Here is a 27,668-nt window from a genome sequence, read left to right as displayed (position 1 = left end):
ATATCAAGGATAGAAAATTGATATGTCAACCAAGTAAGTTAATCAATTATTGTGTGCTTTAGACCTACGTGTCTTTTTTTAAGTGATGTTTTAATATTATTGATGATGTCAAAATCATCCTCTACTAGAATGACGACATGTGACACCCAAGTGTCGAGCTGACTTAATACGAGGTACTGAATAGGCTACCACTGAGTTGTCGACCAAGGCATAGTTGAGGTGTTGAGCCGAGCAAATGGTACATGATAAACTAGCAAATAGTTCACCTAAGAAGAGAAGACATATTGGTGATACACCAAGCAGTATCACCTCAAAAATTCTAGGTGATCGAATATCATAGGGAATTGAGAAGCATAAAGAAATCAGGAGAAGATTCATCTTCCTAAGAATCATCTTAAAAGATTTAACTCATCACATATAAAAGATGATAAGTTGGGTATTCACTTTTCTATCATCGAGACATCATGGGTTCTAGGGGGAGAGGCGGAAATATTATCATGAAATAAATAAAAAGTTGTGCGGGGCAAGCCCAACGGTAAGCGTACAATTCTTGGGTATGGATTGAACGGGGTCAATCCCTAGGAAAAATCCTCCACACTGGTCTTGAGGAGTGTCTCCTTTGAGAATTCATCTTGGGACCCCCTAAGCTAACCCGATCATCTTGATACGTCACCAAGATCGAACAATTATTATTAAGGTGTGAGAGTACTTTAACCTTGTCATGATTCAAGTCTTGAAGTTAAAAGAAGTAACCATATAAATGAGCCATATCTAATACATTGATGAGGGGCACCATCCAATTTAGTTTTTTTTTTTTATATATTTATACTCTACAACTATAGTAGCACAATCTACTATCTTTGAACCAATAAGATGGTTCGGTTGACAATCGACTGAGTTAAATATATGTGTGTTCAATATTCGATTCGATCTTAGTGATAAACATATTTGTCGATGTTATTTTTTTTTTTTAAAAAGAGAGAGACAATTTAATGTCGGGTTAATACTACTTTTGCACATCAAAAGATAGTTAGTGTTTCAATTTGCACACCGTTGTTTAACATGTTTCAATTTGATCACCCAATGATAAAATTGTTTCAACTTGGTCTCTCGAGCATATTCTCTCACTTTGGGGCAGTCAAACTGTACATGTAGCATGTTGACTGTCCAAATATTGATTGTCACATGTGCAGTTTGACTGCCTCAAAGTGGAAAAATATGCTCGAGAAATAATTTTATCATTGGGTGACCAAATTGAAAAATTTTAAACTACAGTGTGTAAATTGAAACACTGACTATCTTTCGGTGTGCTAAAGTGATATTAACCCATTTAATATCTTTGCATTATTACTGGTCCTAGAACAAAATTACGAAAATGGGGATAGGGCAAAAGACCCAAAAGATTCAGGGCATCTTTGTAATGTTAATTCGATTTTGAAATTTTGACAAAAGAGGATGTATTTGCAAAACCAGAAAGTTTAAGCCACCGAAGCCGCAGCAGGAAGGTCTGAGTATCGATTTGGAATGTCTCAGGTGAGAAATTTCTGGAAACCCCCGATGTCCTCTTAGTGTTCGGTTCCTCGAATCCCTGATTCGTCGCACTTTGCGCTCATTTTTTTTTCATTCACGCGGAACTTCTGAGTTTTACTCGATTGGGTTCGGTTTGTACATGGAGTTTGTTTATTTTGCTGGATATCAATTCAGGAAGTTTGTTTTGTCTGGTTTTTTCCTTTCATAGGTTTCGTTTCGTGTTGAGATGGTCGGATTTGTGAAAGTTCTTAGTTTGTAGTGTTCTTGTGATCTGGGCATCTTGAAATTGGTGAGATTTGATTTGGGTGCTCTGCGTTACATGAAGATCTTTGGGGTTTAGAGGTGAACCCATGATTGGCTTGATTTTTTGGAGCTATTGTTTTACCAGCGTTACTATGTTAGCATCTTAATCCCTGAATTATTGAATTTAGCGTTTTAAACTGCTGAACTGAAGGATTAAGAAAAAAGAACAGAACTGAAGTATTTGCAGAAAGGAAGTAGAAGGTATTTTGAATTTGTTCAAGATGGGAATGCCATTGCATTATGAGATCTTGGAGAAACCAGCTACAACTTGTATGATAGGGATATGCAGCGCAATATGGTTTTATTTACAGAAAAAGAACATTGGTTATTCACATGTCGGCTTAAGTTATGAGACTGCTATTGAAGGGCACCATTGGAGGATAATTACTTCAGCTTTTTCACATATTAGTGTTATTCATCTGGTTTTCAATATGAGTGCACTCTGGAGTCTTGGAGTTGTAGAAAAATTGGGGAACATGGGCCTTGGGGTCACTTATTATCTTCACTATACACTTATCTTGGTAGTCTTTTCTGGTTTGCTCGTTTTAGGGATGTATCATGTATTAATACAAAGATTCAAGCTTGAGTATTTCCGTAGAGTCACAGCAGTTGGATATTCTTGTGTCGTCTTTGGGTGGATGACGATTCTCTCTGCAAAGCAGCCATCTTCAAAATTGGATCTATTTGGATTTCTTTCACTTCCTATTAGTTTTGCACCTTTTGAATCACTTGTATTTACTTCCATTATTGTACCACAAGCTAGTTTCCTGGGGCATTTATCAGGGATCATTGTTGGGTACGCTATAGCTTGGGGATTGATTCATGGGATGAACAATTTCTGGGCAATTTCAATGCTGGGATGGATTGTGGTTGCATTTGTCCTCAGTTTGAAGCGATCTGGTGCATATGATTTTGACTTTATTGAAATTGAATCAGTTACAGATCCGTCCTTGCCTTCTGTGCGGTTCATTGGAAATGGTAGAACCTTGCAAATGAGTGCACTACCAGTTGGCAATGTTGAACTTGTGTAACTTTCCTGTCAAGGTCTATGCCATTTTGGGGTAGTCAGCTTTACAGACTCTGAAGTCATTATATGCTGAAACTATGCGGTTTTATCTTCCCAACTAGTTGTTTATGCTTGGAGCTTCTAGGATGCTTGTGACCATCAAAGTAACCAGTTCAGCTACAATCTTTTGAATGTAAGAGGACCTAATGTGTGCTGTTATTCTGTTACCTTCTCCTGTTGTATGTGAGATTATGGTTTATGGTCATCATTGTTGTCCTGTGATTGTTGTTGTATTACTGAACAACTTTTGCTTTTTAATTTAAATTTGTTTGTTAAGAAATCTTGATACTCCGATTCTTTTGAATACCTAACATGTTATAATTTCATTTAGAAGCAGAGAAAAGATTGTTTTTTCACTTCATATTTTCGTGTAGTTTGATTCTGCCTTTACTTGCTTTTTGAGTAATTATATGGCAATAAGTTCCTCATTGTTTATTTCTTCTTCTTCAATTTTAATTTTGCATTCATCGTGAGATGGAAAGTATGTTGAAGATGCTTGTAGTTATCTTTCAGATAAAGTTGCATATGTTCCAACAAGTTGAATTGGGGTATTGCTAAAACATGCTTGTATTATGGTTCACCTGGCCTTTTTTCTGATTATTGAATGAATCATATAACCAAAAGGAACCTGCCTTCCATTTTGAATTTCTTATATTTTAGTTTCAATTAAGAAGCTGAGCTAGGGTACAGCCATAGCGTGCACACATGAGGTTGAGCAGATGATAGTGACAATATACACCTCCTGCTGTTGATCATGGTTTTGCTGAATAAATTAGGTTTGTTCCTTGTTCATGCAACTAATGATTTTTATGAGAAGCTTTTAATTCCATATACATGTTTGGTGGAACTGTTAAGATGGATAGCCTTCGCGAGCATCAAGAGAGGGTCTTCCAGGTAAGAAAAGGTTTATTTATATAAATATTTTTGTAGAATATTTGGCAGGATAGATTAAGTAGTTACTGGGAGTCCAAAGTTTCTGAAGTGCATTTTTGATATAATTTTTCCAGTACCATCTGTGTATGATAAATTAGCTTTACATGTATCTTAGAGGGACACTAGAGTTGGACATGCACTTTTAGCTGCTATAGTGCTACTGCTTTTTCACTCAACTATTCCTACTGCACATTCAAACCATTTTTTTTCCTTTCTCTGCTTCTTAGTCTCTCTTCTTCTCTATCAATTAGGCCTAAGACGTTTCTCTTGTTGCATACTTAACTCCATTTTCCTTCTTCTTCTGGTTTTAGACAGAGATTTAGACAAAATTAATTGTTAAGTATATTGATGTGTCTTTACAAAATTGTTTTAAGTACACTTTGCAGACTTCCTGCTTTTGCTGGATGTTGTGGAATTAGTCTTTTGATGTCATTGGGAAAGACCGGAGAACCCTTCAATCAAAAAGCTAACACTAATACTGTTAAGTCTGTAACATGGTCTTGTTGTGTAATATATTTTAAACTATATAATAATATTTTGAGACGTGTCGTGATTTTATTGGTTAAAGATGTGTACACGTAGTCAGCGATTAGGAATTTATCCGAAAATCCAGCTCAATTTTTTAACTACCATCTCAGCTCCGTTATGATTGAAGTTAGCATGAGGGGCCACTTTAGCCCATTTTTCAAAGCACAAAGGCTTGAATAACCCGAAAATCAAATTCAAGAATGCCATTGACGATTAGTCAATCAGTGATGATGAAATCTTAATCTTAAAATCTTAAACTTAAAACATCTCCAACATAAGTCATCCCTGATGAACAATTCTTACAACAATCTATCATTACTAAATGTTCGCTCACAGAGATTATTCAGTATATTGAGGTCTTCCATATCTGTGAAGCCAGCCTACCAGCTTTAATAAGTAAATTATAAGCTGGAAGAGAAAATTAACAAACTAAGGGACCAAGATCAGCAAATTCTACTCTCTATCTTCAATGAAAGAATGTTTGTTATCAAGATGCACTTGATCAAACAATTTACATGAATAAATCAGGGAAATCAACTAGTAAGTAGTAATTACAGATTGACATCTTGCCAACAAATAACTTAAAAATCAGAGACTGCCTGGGCAATATTGTATACAGAGACTGCAATCAATTTAGAACAAATGGCAAAGGCTGTTAATCAATAAATAGATGCCTCGTTGCGTGCCCCACCTCAACCAGTATCAATGTTTTTTCAACTGAAGGGCTGGCACAATCTGTCTGGGGCATCTGAATTATCTGCAGATATAACATTCACAGCAATAAGCAAAGGAGGATTTTCTTGCAAAATATCAAAGGTTTAGTATCCATAAGTAATAATGTGATCCAGTCACGTTATCTGTAAAACTTCTGACTACGTCAAGGTCAACGAATATACACATTTAAGAAGTAATTGTTGCAAACCTTGAGGCACCACCACGTAAATTAGGTTAATCCAATATTTTATAAGAAATTATCAGAGATATACACACCGACTCTTCAGCCCACGGAGAGCAGATTCCAGGGGCCTAAACCCTAAAGTATGCCGTAGCCTCCAAGTAAGCAAAGAAAGAGCAATGTTTGATAGAGTGATGAAGAAATACTATCCTAAAGATGTTAAAGAAGAATGCAATATTTACTTTATGCCAAAAAAGACAATTTTCTGGGAAAAGGACGCCACATTTTGTACACCTAACAAATTAGCAACCCAAATTGTAAAGGTCTTCTAACGCTGGAAGCAAACTGATGTCAAATTTTGATTCTTACAGGAAAACATGAATTTCAACCCGCATTTTTTAGCAACTTACAAGGTAGTCACATTGCAAAACACTTACCATTTCTTTATATCTTCATTTCTACCTCCATCATCAACTCCTCCATTTCTATTTTCATGATCAACTCCTCCATTGGCATGGGCTGAGCCAGAGTTAGAACCGCCTTCTTGAGCACCCGGATGGAAATATTGAGAGAAGCCTTGTCCAATTGACTTCCAAAAACGTGTTGGCAACAAAGACTGCAAGTTACCAGCACTATCATCTGATGATTGTTCAATTGAGGAAGCAGAAGCAGGGTTCAATTCAGAGAATCTGACAGCTCCCAGGATTTGTTCTGGAAGCTCTGATTCCGTTTGGCCCTCGATAAGAAAAGCTATGTCTACTGTCAGTGTCGTGACGTAACCAAATGCTAGATGAACAATTGCTGCTGCAACCATGGATGATCCAATATCTACATCTACTTCAAAAGCATTGTATGTAACACAATATTTACAGGAAAGAGCACGACCAATTATGCATATGGCCTGCTCCCCAACTGCTTTTCTCACAATCCAAGGGCCCTTGACAATGTTGGCAATCAACTTCATACGAGAATTCCTAAAAGCATCATCCCCTTTTAAGAACTGATCCACCAAGGATCCCTCCTGAATAGGCTTGGTTGCTATGAAATAAGCTATAGCACTATAGTTATCCTTGCTTGGGACTTGTAGATTGAAAGCCCATACAAAAGGCTTATCACCAGTTGGAAACTCCTCCTCAAGGACCTTCCTGACACGGCTGTTTGGATGATTCAAGACATCCCCAATCTTTACAGAGCCTTTAACCCAATCAAAACCAAGAGGCTTCAGAAGATATTCACCACCAGGGATTTTATTCCTGGTTGACAAGTATTCGGGACCTCTTACCATGAATTTTTCTCCAGGCGGTGACATCCACCCATATGAGCAAATATCTGGTCCAAGTAATGGAACCGAACCCCCTGACTTCACTCTTTCAATCCAATCAGGCTCATTTCTGCCACCACTGCTGTCCATATGTCCTGTTTGACAAGAATTTACATCTTTTCATAAACTTGAATAAATGCAATAAAATAACGCAGTTACTTTGTTTAGTTGCTAGTTGCTACAATCTTGTAATGCTTTTAGCGCATAAATAACCATGCATAGTGAACAGAGTAGTCAGAGAAAATGTAATATGCACAAACAATAATAAAGATTACTATCTAAGCAAGATAGGACATTAAATACATCCAAACTGAAACATTAAGGTTCTTCAAGAACTTGTAATTATGTTCCCTACAAGAGTTTCCACCAGTCAATATCAGCTTTATTTTACTTTTCCATTTGCGATAGGCTATATCCATAACATAAAGCATAAAATAGATTTCTAGTAGCCAGCATTGATATTAGATGAGGCGACCTTCAACACTACAAACAATAAACAGAACGATATGTGTGATGCTAGTCTTTATTCTAGAGACAAGTTGATAGGTGGGCTCATCCTGACTACGGTTCGCCAACTCCACAGACCTGCAGTGGTTTTGATAAAACATTCCTGGTCATTTTAAGGTGGGACAACAGTTAAAGCTTATTGAAAAGACTCCCTAAAAAACATGCCAATAGAAGTGAATAGGTTCTAGAAGGTAATACTTTATATGAACTGAGAATTACCTATTGTTGAAATACCAAGTATGATATCATCAATGACAAAAAGGTATGGCAAAACAAAATGCCCAAAACAGTGCTCCAAAGATAAATTGTGCCAATGTTATGAGTTTAACAGTAGGAACAGCTATTCTGAATCTGGTCAATTATTTGTTTCGATGAGGAACAAAACAAAATAAGTGAGAAAGAGGTACTAAAATATAACATTGTAAAGAATTTTGGGTCAATAATGCAGAATGGTGAAGAGATTAAGATGAAGATATTCCACGGGAGTAAAGTTGGTTAGATGAAGAGAGTACATATGGGGATTTTTTCTTGAGCAAAAAATACTCCAGAAGTTTACAAATGAACTATATAGGTTTGCTACACACCCCACAATGATACAAAGTACAAAATGTTGGCGTTTAAGCAACAACAAACTCCAAAATAAATATGTAACAGAATTGAGAATATTACGTTGGATTGCATGACAATACAATGAAGGATATGATAAGAAACAAGACAATTTGTTCAAGGATAGGGTTGCTATGAGAAAGATAGATACAAACCCTATTCTAATTATAAGTTTTTAATGAAGGATATGATAAGAAACAAGACAATTTGTTCAAGGATAGGGTTGCCACTTGCTATGAGAAAGATAGATACAAACCCTATTCTAATTAGTGGATAGACACATTACCGATCCTTCATCATTAACAGGGGTTTTGAATTTTGAGCATTCTTCCACCAGCATGAAATACAAAGAAACACAACAACGAACTAGCAGAACCCACTTGAATTTTTATTATACTACTCCCACAAGGAGCACAGAATACCAAAAAAACCATGAATCCCATCATCCTTTCACCAACCCCGGTTCGCAAAAATTAAAAATTGAAGTTTCAAAAGACCAAAAACCAGTAAATAAACTTCAACACATACGATAATTGAAACTATTATAAGGATAAAACACAAACCTTGAGTTGCAGAGAAGCGCCTCTGAGCAACAGATGCTCCTCAAGAAGCACTAATTGTGAAGGAACTGAGAGATAACAAATTAGGGGTTCCGTCTGATTGTAACTTGTGATTTTATTTGGGAAAGCTTCAATTCAAACAAAGCCTCCTCCAGAAGTTACTTCTTCCAGCTTTTTTCCCTTTCGATTTGTGCTTTATTGGGAAATCACGTTATTCGATCCAACGGACGAAGGGCTACTGCATAGGAAGATTCAAAGAGACGGAGCGTTAGAGGACGGTAATTTCTTCAACGGCACTCCATGTGGACTGAAAGATGGAATAATAAGTCTAGTAAGTTGAGACGCGTAAAGGCAAAATTGACGCAACAGGCAACAACCGGTAAATGACTTTTGACTATTCAAGGGACCTGTTAGGACTTAGGGTTATCATATTCCTACATGCCGAAACATGGTAAACCAAAGAAAACGTCGCCGGCAGTTTGTACCAGTGTCGCCGTTATCACCTCCAGCGAGGGCGTCGGAATCTTACCAGATATCCAAAATCATATGCACTGATTTCACAATCCAACACAATCTCCGATGATGTGCTCAACTCGTTGATTGATTCTCACCGAGTCGTTACTGAACTCATAGATTCTCTTGACCTGGATGATTTTGTATTGTAGTGAAATCATTGATGCCTGGAAACCAGAAGAAACAAATCATTCACTGGATTGGATTTCTTTAATGCAGAAATCCATTTGCAAAAGAAGTGGATGGTCATTCCAACTCTATCTTCCTTATTTAATATTTTATTTTATGCTACGAATAATATATTTTGAAATAATTAGTTAATTATATCAATTTCCCAAATGATAATATATTTTGAAATAATTAGTTAATTATGTCAATTTTCCAAATGATATGATTGAAATATATTGCTTGCCCAATTATTGTTAATTTCATTTTTTAGATTTCTCTATTTTTTCTAATTACTCTCATACGAGCTCCTTAAATTGTAAACATCATTTTCTTCACGTGTAGGTACACCCACCGGCCAAAGACGGATGCGAACTTTGGTCATGTTGTTGATTAATTCCATAATTAGGACTGTTCTCTCCGAATAGTCCAATTTTTTCTCCAATAAAGAGTTTACTCTCGAACAAGTTTTCAACGTACTTGCCATGTGGTATGTAGGTCCTATATGTATGACAGGTGAGATAGTCATTAATTATAAACACATAAGGTGTTCACAATAAAGTTTTTTGATATAAAAATAAACAGTTTGATAGTTTTTCCAAGGTTTTCACTCGATTTTTCAATCAGTCCTCAATAACATATATATATATATATAGAGAGAGAGAGAGAGAGAGAGAGAGAGAGAGAAGACAATCATTCGCATGTATATATATTTGCTTTGCTTATTGACCCAGGAGAAGAAAGGAGGAAGAACAGCATTCTACTCCACAAAAAACTGAAATAGCATTATAGCAAACATATTTAATTCACTGTTTATACATTCTGCACGATGGGACATGATTAAAGTCAAAACAACTGCATCAAACATAAGTAAAAACTTCATGCAATATATGTAAACAAATCCATACCATCATGATGCTGGATTAAGCTCCTTGGAGTTCATACCTAGAGTTGTATCCAAAATGCATCTGAAGCACCAATCGTTCTTAAATTCAACATTGTAAATTAAGATGCTAATGGATATGTTTCTGTCACCTGACAAAAATGCGTTCAAAGCTCGTTCAGAAGTGTGTAAAGCATGTAGTGCACAGTGAGTCATGATTCTGCTGCTTAGGCATGCCAGTGGTTCATAGCATCAAAAGTAACGATGATTATGATACTTCCAGGAAGAAGTGCAGCAATGATATGAGCAGTCAGTAGATAAAAATAAAATTCATGCAGATTCAGATGTTGTTTTGTGTCGCAGATGATTTAACCCCCCAGAAACACATAACTTGGCAAATAGAAGCCAAGTGTATGATTCATAATTAGCCAACTTTCAACTTGCAACCAGTCTAATCCTTGCATGGCCATGAGAAATCTGGAATTGTTCAGTTATACCCAGATGAGCCATCAAAAGCCAGACATGGGTAAGCAGCTCTCCTCCTTGTGTGAGGAGCTTTGCATGGTTGAACCATTGGCACTGACTGGCAGCATGAGATAGCATCTCCACCCACACATGACTAACCATTTCCCATTTCCTTTCATTTGGCCACTGATTTACCATCTCCACGGACTGTATATACTTGGCAAGCCTACAGGCATCAAATAATACTGACTTGCATATGTCGCCTTTCACTTCAGATGGAGCAACTTTTGTGTTTACTTGGAGTAATGCGTCGCAGGCATGGCTTCTCTTCAATATGTGTCTTTTTTCTTGAAAAAATTCCATGGTCTCTGCACATGTGTCCTGAAATCTGATTAGCCCAATCCCATTAGGCAACATGTAAGGACGCATGACCAGAAGATACAACATATAATCTGCAATAGATTTGCTACTTTTACAGTTCCGATTTTCAACCATATTTGCATCCTTGTTTAGATCAATAGAATAACACAGATCTGTTGCAATGTGCCACAAAAGAATGCTCTGATCAAATTCCACCTCTACACTCCAACCAATATCATCAAAACAACACATATCTTTAAGTACTTGATCACCCCTTTGATCACACAATTGCTTAGATACCATAATATTCAAGGCACCCATTGATTTCTTCATAAGCTGCTCAAAAATTAAGTTTTTCAAATCTTCAGAGACAAGACGAAAATATTGGTAGCGATGCTTCTCTAGCAGTTCGTAAATAAATAAGAACTTCTGAATTTTAGCACACTTTGTAGGCTTATCTTTGAGGCAAAAACTTATTAAGTTGTAGCTTCCCATGGTATTAGACCAGCGCTTGTTGAAAGCAATCAAAGAAGACCATTGAAGCCAATATTTGAGATGAAAGATGACATTGTAAGCAAAATCTACAAGTGACTTATTGTGCTTACTCAACCAAAACATAGTATGATCAGATGGGAGCATAACAAGTATCTCGTATATTTCCAAGGCTATTGCTCCAACCAGCAAGAAGTAAGTAATATTCACGTCAACCACTAAGTAAGCATGCTTGTCAATTAACAGAAATTCAACAAATGCAAACATGATGGAGGATAGTTTGACCAAACGAAGGAAGTTACCCAGCCATGTACAACTCAACGCAGCCCTTGTGTAGAGTATATCGTACATCAATCCGAGCTCAACCTCAATCACTTTAAAGGCTTTCTCCGAATTCATATCCTTGTCATGAAAGAAGGATCGACTAATCTTGACATCTTGGAAGCTAAGGATTTGATTAGCAAATAACTTCTTGAATATATCGAATAAGTAAATACCGTCACGTAATGTAGCCCCATCTGGAACAATGTCATTTGCCACAGCTTTCGGAGAGTAACACAAAACTGTAGACCCTTCAACAACTTTCTCCAATGATATATCAAATCCCTCAGCAGTTTTTGATAAGTAGTCATCCATGAATTTAGCATAGCTAGGTCCAGGGTCAGGAAGAGGAAGCATGGATGCTTGAAATCGTTCAATACTCGCTGACCACTGAATCCATATCCTCTCTCCATTTTTTACTATCCCAGCTATGAACATTGGAATAGCTAGGAAACTAAGTGGCGTGTCCATCCAGGACTTGAGGAAGACGTAGATTGCCAATAATAACTGAAGTAAAGGCCCGAATACATTCCTCAGCCATAACTCATTATCTTCCAATGAGTATGCAGTAATACTTTGAGTGCCACCAAGATGCAATATCAAAAATGGAGCCCAAAATGCCAATATCACATCTTTTCGATTTGATGGACCATCGTTTATGTCTCCTCCTTCATTAGAGATGATGCCAAGTGATGCAGTTGCGATTGTACTTGCTGATGAGTAGGCGAGCCAAAGGATGATTGAAATCCTATTTCCTGTCACGTATTTTCTCCTATTGCCCAGCACCATGAGCACTATCTGAAAAGAGAGGCTGATCAGAACCAGTCCGCGGATCTCCCACTCATTCCAAAGTTCTCTCCAACTTTTAGGGAAGATCTCAACCAGCCTCCTATCCCTAGAAGATATAAAACCTGCAATGACTGAACACAAAACATACTATTTGTTAGAAAAAAACGGAAGAACGGATGCAAATTAATTGATTGATTAGCAAATCCAGAGAAGAACAAAGCTTACCAGCACCTATCATGCTCTTGAGAATGTGCAGCAACCTGAGGAAAGGGGCATAAAAAAGAAGGCTTAGAGAGGGATTGAGAATACATTTTCTTTCATGGTGTTAATATTGACAAATTTCTTATGAAAAAAATATTGAAAATTGAACCAAATTGTCTCATCAGTCATCACCAAAAAGCATTTGTCGTGATCAAATATAGTCGAAATATCTCAAACAGATCAAGGTGTTATGTGTCCTTAATTTTAATATTATGAAGACCACCAAAGCCTCACCAACCCCACCCCTAATTTAAATTAAATGAGATCCTGAGATCCAAATGCCAATACTCATTCCTCATGAGTTTGAACACCATATTTTTTTGATAAGTTATGGGGTTATATCCTCAACTTTTTTTTTGAGGAAGGCAGGAACTGAATCTTGCACTAAGTTTAAACAACATCTGATGCCATATATATCTGTCCAGATTTTCAAGCACAATGCCAGCTCTTTTCACATCATGTGTCTAATAGGATCTAAAGTATAAACAGAAAGGGTATGTGCAAAACCAAGGATAGCATAAAGCAAATAGATATTAGGTAGAACAGAAGTTGAATGTTGCATACATTAATGTACTTGGACCAAAGGTTGTGCTATATTAGATACCAAATTCGCATACGCATGAGAAGTCTTAGGGGAAAATCATTTGCCAAAAACATTTGACAAACCATCCATGATGATGCTTGTGAGCCTCAGATTATTGCTAGAGACTTAAGTCTGAGTCAGTATGCCCCAAATAAATTTCTGTCTAATGCAGCTATTTCATGTCCTATTCCTAGCAGTAGAGATCTTCCTAAGCTATCCACAAGTTGTTTTGCACTCCCATTCACAAAATAGCTAAGGCAGTCACATGATCTCATCAAATCGTGGCCTGCTTGGCTCGATTTTAAGACATCATACTGCAATCGATTTGAATCAAGGATACCTAATCACTCCCCATTTGAAGTAAAACTGTAAAAGTCAGATGACAAAGCAATCTAACCAAAATCCAAGCAAAGCAGACCCATGGGTAGCAAGTCTATCTACAAATTATCAGATGAATCCAAGCCAGTCAATACTGAAAAAACTCCAAACTCCAAAAATCCACTGAAGATTCAGAATTATAAACAGAGGAAATGAAATTGAGACACCCAGAAGGATCAAAGAACTTGCAAAGAAGCATTATCATATTCATTCAAAAAAGAAAATAGAAAGACAATCACAGTAAAACTCAGAATACCTTAGAATAAGGGATTGTTTACTAAGAGTTACTAAGAGTGTCGATCTCTGGCCCTTCACAGAGGTCAAGGTTTAGAGCTTAACTCATCAATGGAAGGTGGTCTCCTCGTCCCCTTCACCACACTTTCCTCGCACCACCATGTCCTTTTCCTTGATTTTCAAGAATCAAACCAAGTGTTAGCAGAGCAAACACATTAGCAGTTGTAAAAATAGGCGGAAAAGCCGGCATGTATTTTCACATACAACAATTCGGCAATGGCAAGTTGGATCTGAACCGTTCAATAAGCACAATCTGGACCGTTAAACTAGCAATGGCAAGTTGTCGATTGTTTGGATACCAAGAAAATGAAAGAAAAAGCGGGAAATGAGAAAGAGAGAAACTTGGAGAAATTTTTTCCTCCATTAATATCTGGGTTTTTGAAGAAGACAAAAGCAACCGAAACGGAATTACTAAATTTAATTGACTGAAGATTTTGTTTCTGTAGGTGTCAAGGATTTTAAACAGTGGCATTTTCTCAGTGTTGGCATGTTTTCTATGCAACCAAACAAGGGAAGGAAAAAAATTATGTAATTTTTCTGGAGAATCGCTGTGAACGGTGTGTTATGCATAGTACCGATATATTCTTACTAGGTAGATGCGCCATGCGGTGGGTGACTGGGTGTGAGATGATAGATCAATTTTTGTTTTTATCTTCCAAATTCTATCTATGAATTTGAAAGATTTTAGGTAAATCGTTTATGCAACATGTGAATTGTAATCACTCATGTGATAGTCTCTACTAAATTTCTGAGATAAAATCGTATGAATTTGAAAAATTTTAAAGTCAATTCTCCTGGAAAATAATATCCTTGTGACCATGTGTTGGGCTTGAACCCAATTTACCATGTCATAATGAAAGAAATTTCTATGCGTGCAAATTCGATGGCCCAAATTTAGACACATATTACATGTCCAAAGAGATAAAATCGTCTGAATTTGAAAAATTTTAAAGTCAATTCTCCTGGAAAACAATATCCTTGTGACCATGTGTTGGACTTGAACCCAATTTACCATGTCATAATGAAAGAAATTTCTATGCGTGCAGATTCGATGGCCCAAATTTAGACACATATTACATGTCCAAAGGACAAAATTGTATGATGTTGCTTGATTATCAAAAAAGAGAACTTCTACGCGTGTTTGTCTGATAGTCTTACTTTAGGTTCATATCAGACGTCAAAGAACAAGCTTGCGTGATGTCATTTTCGATTACCAAAAAACAAAATTTCTACGTATGCGGGTCTGACAGCCTAAATTTAACCCTATAACATATGTTCAAAGCACAAACTTATACAATGTGGTTCTCAATTACCCCAAAAAAAACACTGAATTGGAGGGCAAAAAATATCAAAGAATCAATGATTAGAATTGTCATCACATCTTCTTCATAACAACATCAATAATGTATATGTACTTGTTTACATCTAAGAAAGTAAGATGAATATGTTCTCTTGACATTTTAGGCTGAGAGTTGAACATATATACTTTCTCTTGAGCAGAGATTGGAACTTCTAGTTGGTTTTCTCAAGAGCAAGGAAAGAATGCAAACATTATGGCAAACCACAGACAACCTAATTTCAATTTCAAAGCCCATCACACAAATAAAGCATGCTCTCTCAACCTCTTTTTGCATACCAAATCCTACTTTGGCAAATTTGTACACCAATGCACATCCCAACTCTAAGAAACCCCTTCTAACCTCAACTTGTTGGTTAACCTGTGTCTTCATCAACACATCAAACACTCTCTTTTGTTTCTCATTCCAGAGACTCTCCACCAAGGAGATGAAGAACCCACTTAGAGATGAGATTTTGTGGCAACACCCATTTCTTGTTTTCCTCACATTTCTCTTGAGTTTTGTTATAATTGGCCCATTCCCTTGCAGTGTCCTGCACCATCCCTTTTATCACTAGTTAACAATTTACCTCCTTTGAACAATATGTAGTTTTTCATTCACATTATTAATGATAAAATACAGTCCAAACAATTGACTGCAAATATATGTAAACAAATCCATGCCATATATCAGGATGCTGGATTAAGCTTCTCGGAGTTCATATACCTAGAGTTGTATTCAAAATGCATCCAAAGCAGCACCAACTGTTCTTAAATTCAACATTGTAAATTAAGATGCAAATGGATATGTTTCTGTCAGCTTACAAAAAATGCGTTCGAAGCTCGCACAGAACTCTGCTGCTTAGGCATATGACAGTGGTTCAAAGCATCAAAAGTAACAATGATTATGATACTTCCAGGAAGAGAAAGTGCAGCAATGATATGAGCCATCAGTAGATCAAAATAATATTCAAGTGTGTGATTCATCAGTAGTGTTCACTGTTCAACCACTACTTTAACCCTTGCATGGCCTTGAGAAATCTGGAATTGTTCAGTTATGCTCAGATGAGCCATCAGTAGCCAGACATGGGTAAGCAGCTCTCCTCCTTGTGTGAGTAGCTTTGCATGGTTGAGCCATTGGCACTGACTGGCAGCATGAGATAGCATCTCCACCCACACATAACTAACCATTTCCCATTTCCTTTCATTTGGCCACTGCAGCTTTATTATATACTGGGCAAGCCTACATGCATCAAATAAAACTGACTTGCATTTGTCACCTTTCACTTCAGATGGGGCAACATCCGTGTTTACTTGGAGTAATGCATCGCAGGCACGACCTCTCTCCTTCAATATGTGTCTTCTTTCTTGAAAAAATTCCTTGGCCTCTGCGCATGTGTCCTGGAATCTGATTAGCCCAATCCCATTAGGCAACATGAAAGGACGCATGACCAGAAGATACAACATATAATCTGCTATAGATTTGCTACTTTTACAGTTCCGATTTTCAACCATATTTGCATCCTTGTTTAGATCATTAGAATAACACAGATCTGTTGCAATGTGCCACAAAAGAATGCTTTGATCAAATTCCACCTCTACACTCCAACCAATATCTTCAAAACAACCCATATCTTTAAGTATTTGATCACCTCTTTGAGCACATAATTGCTTAGAAACCCTAATATTCAAGGCATCGCTTGATTTCTTCATAACCTGCTCAAAAATCAAGCTTTTCAAATCTTCAGAGACAACACCAAAATATTGGTAGCGATGCTTCTCTAGCAGTTCGTGAATAAATAAGAACTTCTGAATTTCAACGCACTTTGTAGGCTTATCTTTGATGCAAAAACTTATTAAGTTATAGCTTCCCATGGTATTAGACCAGCGCTTTTTGCAAGCAATCAAAGAAGACCACTGTAGGCAATATTGGAGATGAGAGATGGCCTTGTAAGCAAAATCTACAAGTGAGTTATTGTGGTTACTCAACCAAAGCATCATCTGATCAGAGGGAAGTATAACAAGTATCTCATATATTTCCAAGGCTATTGCTCCAACCAGCAAGAAATAAGTAATGTTCAAGTCAACCACTACGTAAGCATGCTTGTCAATTAACATAAATGCAACAAATGCAAAAATGATAAAGGATAGACTGACCAAGCGAAGGAAGTTAGCCAGCCATGTATAACTCAATGCAGTCTTTGTGTAGAGTATATCGTACATCAATCCGAGCTCAACCTCAATCATTTTAAAGGCTTTCTCCGAATTCATATCATTGTCATGAAAGAATGATTGACTAATCTTGACATCTTGGAAGCTAAGGATTTGATTAGCAAATAACTTCTTGAATATATTGAAGAAGTAAATACCATCACGTAATATAGCCCCATCTGGAACAATGTCATTTGGCACAGCTCTCGGAGAGTAACGCAACACTTTGGAAGAATCTTCAACTACTGCCTCTATTGATACATTGTATCCCTCAGCAGTTTTTGATAAGTACTCATCCATGAATTTAGTATAGCTAGGTCCAGGGTCAGGATGAGGAAGCATGGATGCTTGAAATCGTTCAATACTCGCTGACCTCTGAACCCATAACCTCTCTCCATTTTTCACTATACCAACTATGAACAGTGGAATAGCTAGGAAATTAAGTGGCGTGTTCATCCAGGACTTGAGAATGATGTAGATTGCTAGTAATAACTGGAGTAAAGGCGTGAAAGCATTCCTCAGCCATAACTCATTATCTTCCAATGAGTATGCAGTAATAGTGTGAGTCCCACCAAGATGCAATATCAGGAATGACGCCCAAAATGCCAATATCATATCTTTTCGATTTGATGGATCATCATTTTTGTCTCCTTCATTAGAGATAATGCCAAGTGATGCAGTTACCATTGTATTTGCTGACGAGTAGGCAAGCCAAAGGATGATTGAAATCCAATTTCCAGTCACATATTTTCTTCTATTGCCCAGCACCATGAGCACAATCTGAAAAGAGAGGCTGATCAGAACTAATCCGCGGATCTCCCACTCATTCCAAAGTTCTCTCCAACCTTTAGGAAAGATCTCAACCAGCCTCCTATTCCTAGCAAAGATAAAACCTGCAATGGCTGAAGGCAAAAACATACTATTTGTCAGAAAAGAAAAAAAAAAGAAAAAGAAGGAAGAATGGATGCAGATTAATTGATTGATTAGCAAATCCAGAGAAGAACAAAGCTTTTACCAGCACCGATCATCGCTCTTTAGAATGTGCGGTAACCTGAGGAAATGAAAAAGAAGGCTAAGAGAGGGATTGAGAATACATTCTTTTTCATGGTGTTAATATTGAGAAATGGAACCAAATGGTCTCATCACCAAACTACCAAATTCACAAAATAGCCAAGGCAGTCACATGAATTTCATCAAAAGTAGCCTACTTGTCTCGATTTTAAGACATCATACTGCAACCAATTTGAATCAAAGTCAGATGACAAAGCAATCTAACCCCCAAATACCAAGCAAAGAGCAGGCCCATGGATAGCAAGTCTATCTACAAATTATCAGATGAATCCAAGCCAGTAAATACTCAAAAACTCCAAAAATTCACTGAAGATTCAGCAGAACAAACAAAAGGAAATGAAAATGAGACACCCAGAAGGATGCAAAGAAACATTATCATATCCATTCAAAAAAGAAAATAGAAAGACAATCACAGTAAAACTCACAATACCTTAATATGAGAGACTCTGTACTAAGAGTTACAGTTGACTTCACAAATTTCAGAAGATAGTGCTTCTTAGGTCAAGGTGTAGAGCAGAGCTCAACCCATCAATGTATTTATAATTTGTAAGTGGTTGAGAATTTGCAGAGATTAAGAAAGGGGAAAGAAGACTGGATGAACCAACCAGGAAGAAGAAACGAAATTTACAGGAAGTAAATTGTATTTCATTTTTTAAGCTTGATGTGCAAGGAATACAATAAGATGATAAGTCAAAGGGTCAAATGATGAACACAATGGAAGGTGGTTTCCTCGTACCCTTCACCACACTTTCCTCGCACCGTCATCATCATGTCCTTTTTCCTTACTTAGATTTTCAAAAATCAAACCAAATTGTTTGCAGAAGATCACACTTGGTCACTCAAAGATAGCACGTGTTCCAATCTAGAAGCACCAAATCCAATGGAAACAAGAAGGCCACCCAACTTTAGCAAGTGAAGAAGAACCATTACCAGAAAGATGGAGTTGAAGTGAAAGTAATCGCAGGTGAATCAATGGTTAAGTATGGACCTTTTGTGATGGACACTCAGGTTGAAATCGATCAGACTATCGAGGATTGCCACAGTAAAAAGGGGTTCCAAAAGGCCTACATTGAGTGAGACAGAAGAATGTTGAAGCATCTCATCAATTTAAGCCAGAGAAAAAAAAAAAAACATTCAAGCGGAGAAAGATGGAGGCGGCAACAGTGAGGAGTTGGGCTCGCTAGGGTTTGAAGAACCCATATCCTTCACTAGCAGAACAGTACTTGCAGATGGAGTCCCAAATCGATTCCCCGTGGAAGCTCAACGAAAATATTGGAGTAGATACGCAAGTGATTGAGTGTAATTAATTGTGATCGAGTGTAATTAATTGTAATTAGCTTTGGTAGGTCAATTGTTTTCCATGTCATTATATTTAATTCATAACAGTGTATGCAACCTGTGAATTGGAACCACTAGATGATAGTCTATCGATGAATCTTTCTAGGATCAAAACGTATATTGAAATATTCTGAGTTAGATACTCACTGGGAGAAATACTCTAGTGAGTAGAAAATTTATGCGTGCACGGGCATAACAACCCGAGTTTAGGCCTATGTCAAAGTATCAACTTATCATGCGTGATGAGATAAACTTCCATGCGTGTGGATCTGTCGGATCGAATTTAGGCTCATATTAGATGTCGAAAGGGCAAAATTATATAACGTCGTTCTCGATTACCCAAAAAAAGATGAAACTTCTATGTTTGTTTGACGGTTCTAATTTAGACTCATATCATATATCAAAAAGTAAATTTACATGATGTCATTCTCAATTATCAAAAAAAAAAAAAAATTCGCCTGACGATCTAAATTTAGGCCTATAACAGATGTTCAAATGACAAACTTGTATATTATAATCACATCTTCTTCATAACAACATCAATAATGTATATGTACTTGTTTACATGTAAGAAAGTAAGATGAATATGGCCTCTTGACATTTTAGGCTGAAAGTTAGCATATACTTTCCCTTGAGCAGATTGGTACTTCTAGTTTGTTTTCTCAAGAGTAAGGAAAGAATGCAAACATCATGGCCAACCACAGACAACCTAATTTCAATTTCAAAGCCCATCACAAGTAAAGCATGCTCTCTCAAACCCTTTTTGCGTACCAAATCCTACTTTGGCAAATTTGTACACCAATGCACATTCTAACTCTTAGAAAACCCTACTAACCTCAACTTGTTAACCTGTGTCTTCATCAATACATCCTCCTAACTCTTAGAGACCCTCCACCATAGAAATGAAGAACACACTTAGAGATGAGATTTTGTGGCAACACCCATTTCTTGTTTTCTTCACATTGGTCTTGAGTTTTGTTATAATTGACCCATTCCAAATGGGTCCAACAGGGGGGCATGAATTCAAGCCTGTGAAGCATGACATTGCACCTTACAAGCAAGTCATGGAGAACTGGCCTAGAGACAACAGGAGCAGGCTTGGGGATGGGAAGTTGGAGTTCAAGGATGAAGTTTTCGGCCCCGAATCGTTGGAATTTGATCGATTTGGTCGCGGTCCTTACACTGGATTAGCCGATGGACGGATAGTCAGATGGTTGGGAGAGAATGTTGGGTGGGAAACATTTGCACTAGTAACAGCTAATTGGTAAGTCATATATAATCTGTCCATTTCTTCATACAGCGAGTTATCTATACTACAAGCTAATTATGGTGGAAGTTGGAGTCTTGAAAGGTCAGAGAAGTTATGTGCAAGAGGTGTTCACTCCACCACACCTAAGCAATGGAAGCATGAGAAGCTCTGTGGTCGTCCGCTTGGCCTCAGATTCGACAGCAACACCGGAGATTTGTATGTCGCTGACGCCTATTACGGCCTTCTGGTTGTTGGTCCAGAAGGAGGGCTTGCAACACCATTGGCAACTCATGTGGATGGGAAGCCAATTCTCTTTGCAAATGACCTTGACATACACAACAATGGCTCCATCTTCTTTACAGACACCAGCAAGAGATACGACAGAGTGTAAGCGTTGAGACGTACAGAAAGATCGATCGCTTGATTACCTTTATACCAATAAGGCAGGTAGTAATGAGGATTATGTTGATTTTGCAGGAATCATTTCTTTATACTGTTAGAAGGTGAAGCCACTGGTAGGCTTCTCAGATATGATCCTCCAACTAAAACAACTCACATTGTCTTGGATGGCCTTGCTTTTGCAAATGGAGTTCAGTTATCAAAGGACCAAACCTTTCTCCTCTTCACTGAGACTACCAATTGCAGGTAATCCACTCACATTGCAACTTATTGAAAAGATTTCGATTTCCCGTCATCTTGGATTTTGTTGCTGCAGGCTGATGAAATTCTGGCTGGAGGGTCCAAAGGCCGGGAACGTGGAACTTGTAGCAAACCTTCCAGGTTTTCCGGATAATGTCAGACTGAACGAAAAGGGGCAATTCTGGGTAGCCATTGATTGCTGTCGAACTCCCGCACAGGAGATCTTCGCGCACAATCCATGGATAAGGAGCTTCTACTTCCGGTTGCCAATCCAGATGAGGTTCTTGGCGAGGGTGATGGGGATGAGAATGTACACAGTGATTTCTCTCTTCAATGAAGAAGGAGACATCTTGGAAGTCCTTGAGGACCCAAAGGGTGTGGTCATGAAACTTGTGAGTGAAGTTAGGGAAACACAAGGGAAGCTCTGGATTGGAACTGTGGCTCATAACCACATAGCTACCCTTTCTTACCCCTGAAGTTCAGTTGCAGTAGGAATTTTTATTGCTGCTTATGATGGATGGTTAATTATGGTGTATTCAATGCTTCTCGGTTAGAGTTGCTGTAACAGTATGATAATTGAGTTTAGCCTGCTCTGCACTTTATATACATTGCCAATGCAAAATCATTCCAACATCCAAAGAGACAAATAGATAACTCGCCCAAAAGTGCATACTATACAAGGTAACTTCATTCGAACAGGACTCAACGTTCAGACAAGCGTCCAAACGCACAGGCTAAAATGCCAAGAACAATAGCAGCTCGATTGAGCAACAAGCAACAGGGAACATAAAAAAGTTCAAGATGATGCTGATTTACATGCTTTAAACCTCACGCAAAAGGAATACGTCTGATGAGCCAAGAAAACCTTCCCAGAAGATGCTACCATGCTCTTCTTGATCTAAAGATAGAAATATCAAAATTAAAAAAACAACAGAAGAGCTGGAAAAAGGAAAGCTGTGAGGATACTGAGATTGTTGCAGATACACAGTATTAAATGTTTAATATACTTATAAATTCGGCTGGTAACTACTGTTCAAGAAAATTACCTGGCAATGTCATCAGAAGATGTAGTCTGGTAGCGTGAGGGGGAATCGTGCCACTTCAACTTCAAATGGACCACCTTTAGGGTCTGCCATTCTAGAGTAACAAGGAAATTATATTTATCACTTTTTCATGCAATCTTTTTTTATTCTTATTATTTATTTAGAAAAGAACAAGAAGAACTTCCTTCACTAAAATTGATGATTTCAATTGAAACAAAGCCACTAGTCAAACTCAAGCACAATTCCCACCAGTCATATGTCCTTTTTTCCTCCAAGCCTCATGCGTTGAGTTAATGTGTTGTTTTCAGGAGGGAGATTATATCCCCAATTAATATAGATTATCACTAATTGTACCTCTATCTATAGATAGAAGTAGTAAAGACGAAAACCATTGTTCTTCGATATATTATCTCATGATTTTTCAACCCACGGAATGGTAATATATTCATACTGAAAGATCAAATGTGATTCATACCAAGTACAAAAAAGAAGTATGCGTTTCAATTAGAACACATCAGACACACACACATTCTCAACTAGAGAATGATGTATTTGAGCAGATGTCCCCAAAGGGACTATATATGACAATATACATTTTTATCATTATTTGTAGTATACAACCATCTTATAAAAAAACTACTATGCTGGTTGTATAAATATGTATTATCTGTCAAGTCGAAACTTCAAAGGACTTATAAACATTGCAATAAACAAACATTAAACAGCTTCAAACACATTAAGTCTAACAAAAAGGATGCTCATAAAAAACTCCAATATTCAAGCCTTGCGCCCTAACAACATCTTCACTTTCTTACTTTATTTCTTTTTTAAACGTGAAAAAAAGTTATTGCAGTGGCATCATGATGATAAGTTTGAAAGGACTGTTAGCATGTGGCTTAAACAAACTAATTTAAACATAAAGGAATTATATGAGTACCTCCCAGGGACAAACAAGAAAGAACCTTCAACAGAACCAGGAGAAGTAGGTAGAGGTGTGCAACTCTCATAAACAAATTCTTTCTGACCAGGTCGCAAAAGTGGGAACTGAAAGCATATAAGAGAGAGGGAGAGAGAGATAATTTAAGAACAATTACTTTCATCACTCATTCAAATTAGTGCCAAATTACAATTTAAGATACAAAAAATTTAGTGATTTCCAAGGGAAATAAGAACAGAGGATTTTCAAATAATTTTGTATTACGATGAAATGGTTTGACACAAGGCCATGCCATGGAAATATGACAGTTTTCAGTTTATTTGGCGAAATCTGTGGTAAACTGCTGCAAAAGTCCAATTCATAAAAAGAACAGCTCCAAGGACAAGTTGCATCAGTTCCGACCCATCTTTTCACATTGAGCTTAAATTGAAAAAGCAGAGAAGTACAAAGAGGATGGGTCATCTTTCTTCCTTTAACATAGAACTTTGGACCTACGAAATACCTTGATAAAACAAGTGAGACAATTTCATAGTACTACTAAGAAAATAAGAACTGGTACCACTTAAGCTCTGTGAGAGAGTTCTTTACTTCTAGTCACTGTAATAAACCCTCAGATGAAAAAAAAAGAAAAGAAAAGAAAAAAAGCTTTGGAAAAAGCACCGTCACACTGGAATTCTATGAAACAAAAGAGTAAAATTTTCACTGAAAGGAAGGGGAAAAAAAGGAAAGAACCAATTGATTTTGAGTTATACCTTGCCTATAACAGCCTCTCCATTAACATCAGACACCACAGTATCATTAGCACGGATGATCCAGTGCCTCCGAAGAAGTTGGCAAGAGCTGAAATACATTCCATTGATGATGCAGCCTTCCGGCAGAAGGGACATGCGAATTGAATAAGTGAACCAGTACTTCTCTGATCTATGTTGAAGGTCCGCTAACTCCGGAACAAAGACTGCAGAAGCACGAACCTGAAGTGGCGATCAATATTATTAGCATCTAAACAAGAAAAGAAGAATGATCGTGATTGGAGCAGCAACAGACCATGGTAGAAGCGAGCAACATAAAACAACTTTAGTGACAACTAAAAAAACTAAAAAAAGCATATATAGAAATATCTTTGTTCAATTCCTATATCCCAAAAGTTTGGGGGTCGGCTACATGAGTGTTTGAGAAAATGAACGGAAATCCACAACGTGAATTTGTCTCCGCCATTTATTTCTATCTAGGTTCATACTTTCGTCAATTTTTATTAAATCCATATCATTCTAATATTCTATACTACTTCAAGTCGTTCCTCTTTGCTTCATACAGCCTCCTATACAAATTCTCTCTATTATACTCACCACCGCACCATATCTCTACATTGTACATGCCCATACCATCTTAAACGGTGTTCTCGCAACATAACCATTATGGGTTAGGGCTCTACTTTAGGGTTTCAATTTCAGTTCATGGTTGTTGAGGTTGGATCAGGAACAATGGATCATATTAATGTTTATACAGTCTAGCAAGAGTTTTGACATGTTAGTGGAGTTTTAACGTTGTCAAGCCCAAAAAATGTTAGTTTTCGAGGCCAAAGCTTGAGTTTTTGTACAGTAGAGAAGGATTTGGGAGCAAAATGTAGTTCAAAGATAATACCAGCAGATAGTCCAAACCAACAAGTCTACATCAATATTTACCTTCACCCCATTAGTTACAGCAGTTGAACAGAGGGGAGATTCCTCTGGAAACTGAGAGATACTTCTGAAATTTTTTTCATCATGAAGTTTGATGATGCCATTCTGCAAGCGACGACCATGCTCTTCAAGCCAAAGCAACATGGCATCCTGCTGTCCATCACTGTTAAGATCATGCACTGAGCTTATCATACCACTGGGCACACACTGAATCATTTGTCCATCAGCTTGAAGCTTCCTGGTGCCAACATGTAGCTGGCCATTCTCACAGTTGAGGAAAAATAACTTTTCACTGAATGTGGGAGAAGCAGCCACAATAATATACTTTGATCTACCAGAAATTCCTAGGTGATGTACGATTGTCCTCGTCTCCAAGACAACCTGACTTAATGGCAGCAAGTAGACATTGACCCAGTGTTCATAAAAAGCATAGCCACCTATAAGACCTAATGAGCAGCCATTGCTGCTTCTTGAAAGATTATCTTCTTTAAATTCTTGACCATCACAAAAACGATACAAAATTCTTGTGGGCAATGGCAATTTTACGTCCAAAAATTTCTCAACCTCTTCAATTTCATCTTCTGATGCACCCTTACGAAGTGTGGCCTTGGCCTCAGGGAAATTTGTGGCCAACCAGCTTCTAAGCTGATCCCAACATCTCTTAACTCGTTGGACTAGGGGCCAAGGGTACATACCAAAAGATTCTCGCCATCTTTGATAAGCTTCCTGGAGATAAACATAAATCAGAAAAGTAGCATAATTAATCTAAAAGATAAATTAAAATAAAACAAAGCCACAGCAGGAACTTAGGTTCAGAATAAGCTCTACAAGGATCATGAACCCCATTAATTTCAAATAAACATTCGAGTACCACAAAGTTAGCCAACGTTCTCTCAAACATAAGTCATCCGTATAATGTAAGTCTGAATAGTAGCATACTTTGATAGTACACAACATATGTTCTTAAAAACATATTTGAGCAACTGCAAAATCAAACCCTTATACTGTTTGCTACTAAATATCAGTCGAAACATCGATAAATTCCCGCAAAAGTGATGCCTGTTTATACTCCAAACAAATCCTACCAGGAATTTAATAAACTTATGCTCTAAGACATGCTTCAAAAAGAAGTGTTTGCTAAGTTTGAGCTATTGGGGGGGGGGGGGGGATCAGTGGAGAGTTTATCAAAACATCTATTGTCAACTGGCAAACATCTAAATTTCCTTTTGTTTTGTTTCATTTTGAAATCGCAACAAGAAATTAAGACATGTATAATTAAACAACTAAAAAACTGCTAATAATACTAAACGTTGGCTCATATCAGAAGGCACACACAAGCCTCAACAAACAGATAGACAAGAAACAGACTGACGACATCGTCGACATGAAGAAGACCCAGAAATGAAATATGAGGAAAAAAACACCCAGAAACGATAATGGATTGACTTTCATTTTACATACCTTGAAAGAAGAAGCGGTGTCACCGAGAGGGTCAAGAGGGGAAGAAAGACGAAGATCATCAAAGCAAAATTTGGACCAGAGAGAATCTGCGGAAGCCGAAGCCCTGAAGCGCTTGTTGACACAAGCCACTTTGGCGGTGTCTTCTGGACCCAATTTCACTAATATTACATGAACAGCCAAATCACCAACTTCCTCCAATCCCATCTCCAGATATCTCTTTCACTCTCTGTTTGTCTTCGACTCTTCTCTTTATCTCCCTGTCTCTGTCGGGTGTCTATGTCTATGGACAGATTCTTTCTGTTGCGGCTTTTTCTTTGTTGATTTCGTGTTCGCTAGAAAGGCTAGAAGATAACTGTTGACATTTCGGCAAAAATTTGGGCAAATTTGTAATAGCACTTTAATAAGAACAAAGAATGTGGCCCGATTTGAATTCTGGCCGGCCTTTGTGACCTTGGGCTTGAGCTGGGCTCAATTTATCAGCCCGCTAGGCCCAATAAGTCTTTCACTAAACTTTTATAAGGATAATGCTTCACCAACCCAAAATGTGACCCCCATTATTGGATGTTAAGTGAACTTTACATGTATCAGTTGTATTTATAATCAATTATTATTTCACATGCCACATAGATTTTGAGCTAAAATGGGGCATTACTCAATTTTAAAAATATATTAAGGTTCAGGTAGGCCTTGTAGAACAAAATAGCCAAGAGGTATCGAGCCCAAACCCAAGGTTGAAAATGTGAGACTCACATGGATGTAAATTCTTGAGGGAGACCGTAACACGCTACTCGAATGGACGGGACCACAAGCCTATGCAATGTTAATTTTGATGATGTTGGATGAGCTACCGAGTGACAAAATGACTCTAAATCACATATCAACTAGGGAAAAATGTGACATATATAATATAATAAGTCAAACTATAAAATCATTAACAACCCGTTTACCGAA

General features: G+C 37.5%; 6 protein-coding genes across 18 annotated transcripts; 2 read left to right on the top strand and 4 right to left on the bottom strand.

The window, feature by feature from the left end:
* Window positions 1-1,376: 1,376 nt before the first annotated feature.
* Window positions 1,377-3,225, top strand: LOC119981505 (RHOMBOID-like protein 13). Its single transcript, XM_038824655.1, has 2 exons — window positions 1,377-1,533; window positions 1,739-3,225. Exon 2 carries the CDS (start codon window positions 2,055-2,057, stop codon window positions 2,862-2,864), a length of 810 nt encoding a protein of 269 aa, XP_038680583.1. The 5' UTR covers window positions 1,377-1,533; window positions 1,739-2,054; the 3' UTR covers window positions 2,865-3,225.
* A 1,570-nt stretch (window positions 3,226-4,795) lies between these two features.
* Window positions 4,796-9,044, bottom strand: LOC119980234 (protein ENHANCED DISEASE RESISTANCE 2-like). 4 transcript variants are annotated; one of them, XM_038822853.1, is made up of 3 exons: window positions 8,253-9,037; window positions 5,693-6,671; window positions 4,796-5,117 (listed from the first exon to the last, which is right to left on the bottom strand). In XM_038822853.1, coding segments are annotated over exons 2-3 (975 nt in total). In that variant the 5' UTR covers window positions 6,667-6,671; window positions 8,253-9,037; the 3' UTR covers window positions 4,796-5,116. The 4 variants fall into 4 exon arrangements, with proteins under 4 accessions (XP_038678781.1, XP_038678780.1, XP_038678778.1 ...); XM_038822852.1 differs by lacking the exon at window positions 4,796-5,117 and adding an exon at window positions 7,052-7,161 and having other exon boundaries at window positions 5,136-6,671; window positions 8,253-9,044; XM_038822850.1 differs by lacking the exon at window positions 4,796-5,117 and having other exon boundaries at window positions 5,140-6,671; window positions 8,253-8,556; window positions 8,779-9,038.
* Window positions 9,045-9,652: 608 nt separating this feature from the next.
* LOC119980560 lies at window positions 9,653-14,377 on the bottom strand. Of its 2 annotated transcripts, XM_038823306.1 has the most exons (4): window positions 13,958-14,377; window positions 13,716-13,864; window positions 12,463-12,497; window positions 9,653-12,368 (listed from the first exon to the last, which is right to left on the bottom strand). In XM_038823306.1, the coding sequence occupies exons 3-4, from the start codon at window positions 12,473-12,475 to the stop codon at window positions 10,246-10,248; spliced, it is 2,136 nt and encodes a 711-aa protein (XP_038679234.1). In that variant the 5' UTR covers window positions 12,476-12,497; window positions 13,716-13,864; window positions 13,958-14,377; the 3' UTR covers window positions 9,653-10,245. The 2 variants fall into 2 exon arrangements, with proteins under 2 accessions (XP_038679234.1, XP_038679233.1); XM_038823305.1 differs by having other exon boundaries at window positions 13,716-14,377.
* A 1,306-nt stretch (window positions 14,378-15,683) lies between these two features.
* On the bottom strand, window positions 15,684-19,758 carry LOC119981110. Of its 8 annotated transcripts, XM_038824121.1 has the most exons (4): window positions 18,802-19,756; window positions 18,316-18,351; window positions 17,247-18,202; window positions 15,684-16,805 (listed from the first exon to the last, which is right to left on the bottom strand). In XM_038824121.1, exons 2-4 carry the CDS (start codon window positions 18,326-18,328, stop codon window positions 16,086-16,088), a joined length of 1,689 nt encoding a protein of 562 aa, XP_038680049.1. In that variant the 5' UTR covers window positions 18,329-18,351; window positions 18,802-19,756; the 3' UTR covers window positions 15,684-16,085. The 8 variants fall into 8 exon arrangements, with proteins under 8 accessions (XP_038680049.1, XP_038680042.1, XP_038680043.1 ...); XM_038824114.1 differs by having other exon boundaries at window positions 15,684-18,202; window positions 19,108-19,758; XM_038824115.1 differs by having other exon boundaries at window positions 15,684-18,202; window positions 19,302-19,758.
* LOC119980672 (protein STRICTOSIDINE SYNTHASE-LIKE 13) lies at window positions 19,601-22,102 on the top strand. The gene is made up of 7 exons (XM_038823471.1): window positions 19,601-19,670; window positions 19,758-19,824; window positions 20,316-20,352; window positions 20,594-20,973; window positions 21,061-21,345; window positions 21,436-21,603; window positions 21,674-22,102. The coding sequence occupies exons 1-7, from the start codon at window positions 19,601-19,603 to the stop codon at window positions 22,071-22,073; spliced, it is 1,407 nt and encodes a 468-aa protein (XP_038679399.1). The 3' UTR covers window positions 22,074-22,102.
* An 85-nt stretch (window positions 22,103-22,187) lies between these two features.
* On the bottom strand, window positions 22,188-27,073 carry LOC119981088 (F-box protein SKIP16-like). Of its 2 annotated transcripts, XM_038824089.1 has the most exons (6): window positions 26,718-27,070; window positions 25,260-25,982; window positions 24,330-24,548; window positions 23,578-23,684; window positions 22,644-22,734; window positions 22,188-22,495 (listed from the first exon to the last, which is right to left on the bottom strand). In XM_038824089.1, the coding sequence occupies exons 1-5, from the start codon at window positions 26,919-26,921 to the stop codon at window positions 22,656-22,658; spliced, it is 1,332 nt and encodes a 443-aa protein (XP_038680017.1). In that variant the 5' UTR covers window positions 26,922-27,070; the 3' UTR covers window positions 22,188-22,495; window positions 22,644-22,655. The 2 variants fall into 2 exon arrangements, 1 of the variants encoding a protein (XP_038680017.1); XR_005464000.1 differs by lacking the exon at window positions 23,578-23,684 and having other exon boundaries at window positions 26,718-27,073.
* Window positions 27,074-27,668: the final 595 nt, after the last annotated feature.

This window comes from Tripterygium wilfordii, chromosome 16 (assembly GCF_013401445.1).
Source record: "Tripterygium wilfordii isolate XIE 37 chromosome 16, ASM1340144v1, whole genome shotgun sequence".
Lineage (NCBI taxonomy): Eukaryota > Viridiplantae > Streptophyta > Magnoliopsida > Celastrales > Celastraceae > Tripterygium > Tripterygium wilfordii.
This window is presented reverse-complemented; position numbering and strand designations above follow the sequence as displayed.

What these genes read in the sequence shown, in the direction of transcription:
- LOC119981505 (XM_038824655.1), top strand. Translation starts at nt 2,055, where the DNA reads ATGGGAATGCCATTGCATTATGAGATCTTGGAGAAACCAGCTACAACT.
- LOC119980672 (XM_038823471.1), top strand. Translation starts at nt 19,601, where the DNA reads ATGGAGTCCCAAATCGATTCCCCGTGGAAGCTCAACGAAAATATTGGA. An exon ending in AGATACGCAAGTGATTGAGT is followed by an intron (nt 19,671 to 19,757) that starts GTAATTAATTGT and finishes AATTCATAACAG; the next exon opens with TGTATGCAACCTGTGAATTG. An exon ending in GCACTAGTAACAGCTAATTG is followed by an intron (nt 20,974 to 21,060) that starts GTAAGTCATATA and finishes GAGTCTTGAAAG; the next exon opens with GTCAGAGAAGTTATGTGCAA.
- LOC119981088 (XM_038824089.1), bottom strand. Translation starts at nt 26,921, where the DNA reads ATGGGATTGGAGGAAGTTGGTGATTTGGCTGTTCATGTAATATTAGTG. An exon ending in CTGTAACTAATGGGGTGAAG is followed by an intron (nt 24,549 to 25,259) that starts GTAAATATTGAT and finishes TCGCCACTTCAG; the next exon opens with GTTCGTGCTTCTGCAGTCTT. An exon ending in TTCTTGTTTGTCCCTGGGAG is followed by an intron (nt 22,735 to 23,577) that starts GTACTCATATAA and finishes TTGTTACTCTAG; the next exon opens with AATGGCAGACCCTAAAGGTG.
- LOC119980234 (XM_038822852.1), bottom strand. Translation starts at nt 6,666, where the DNA reads ATGGACAGCAGTGGTGGCAGAAATGAGCCTGATTGGATTGAAAGAGTG.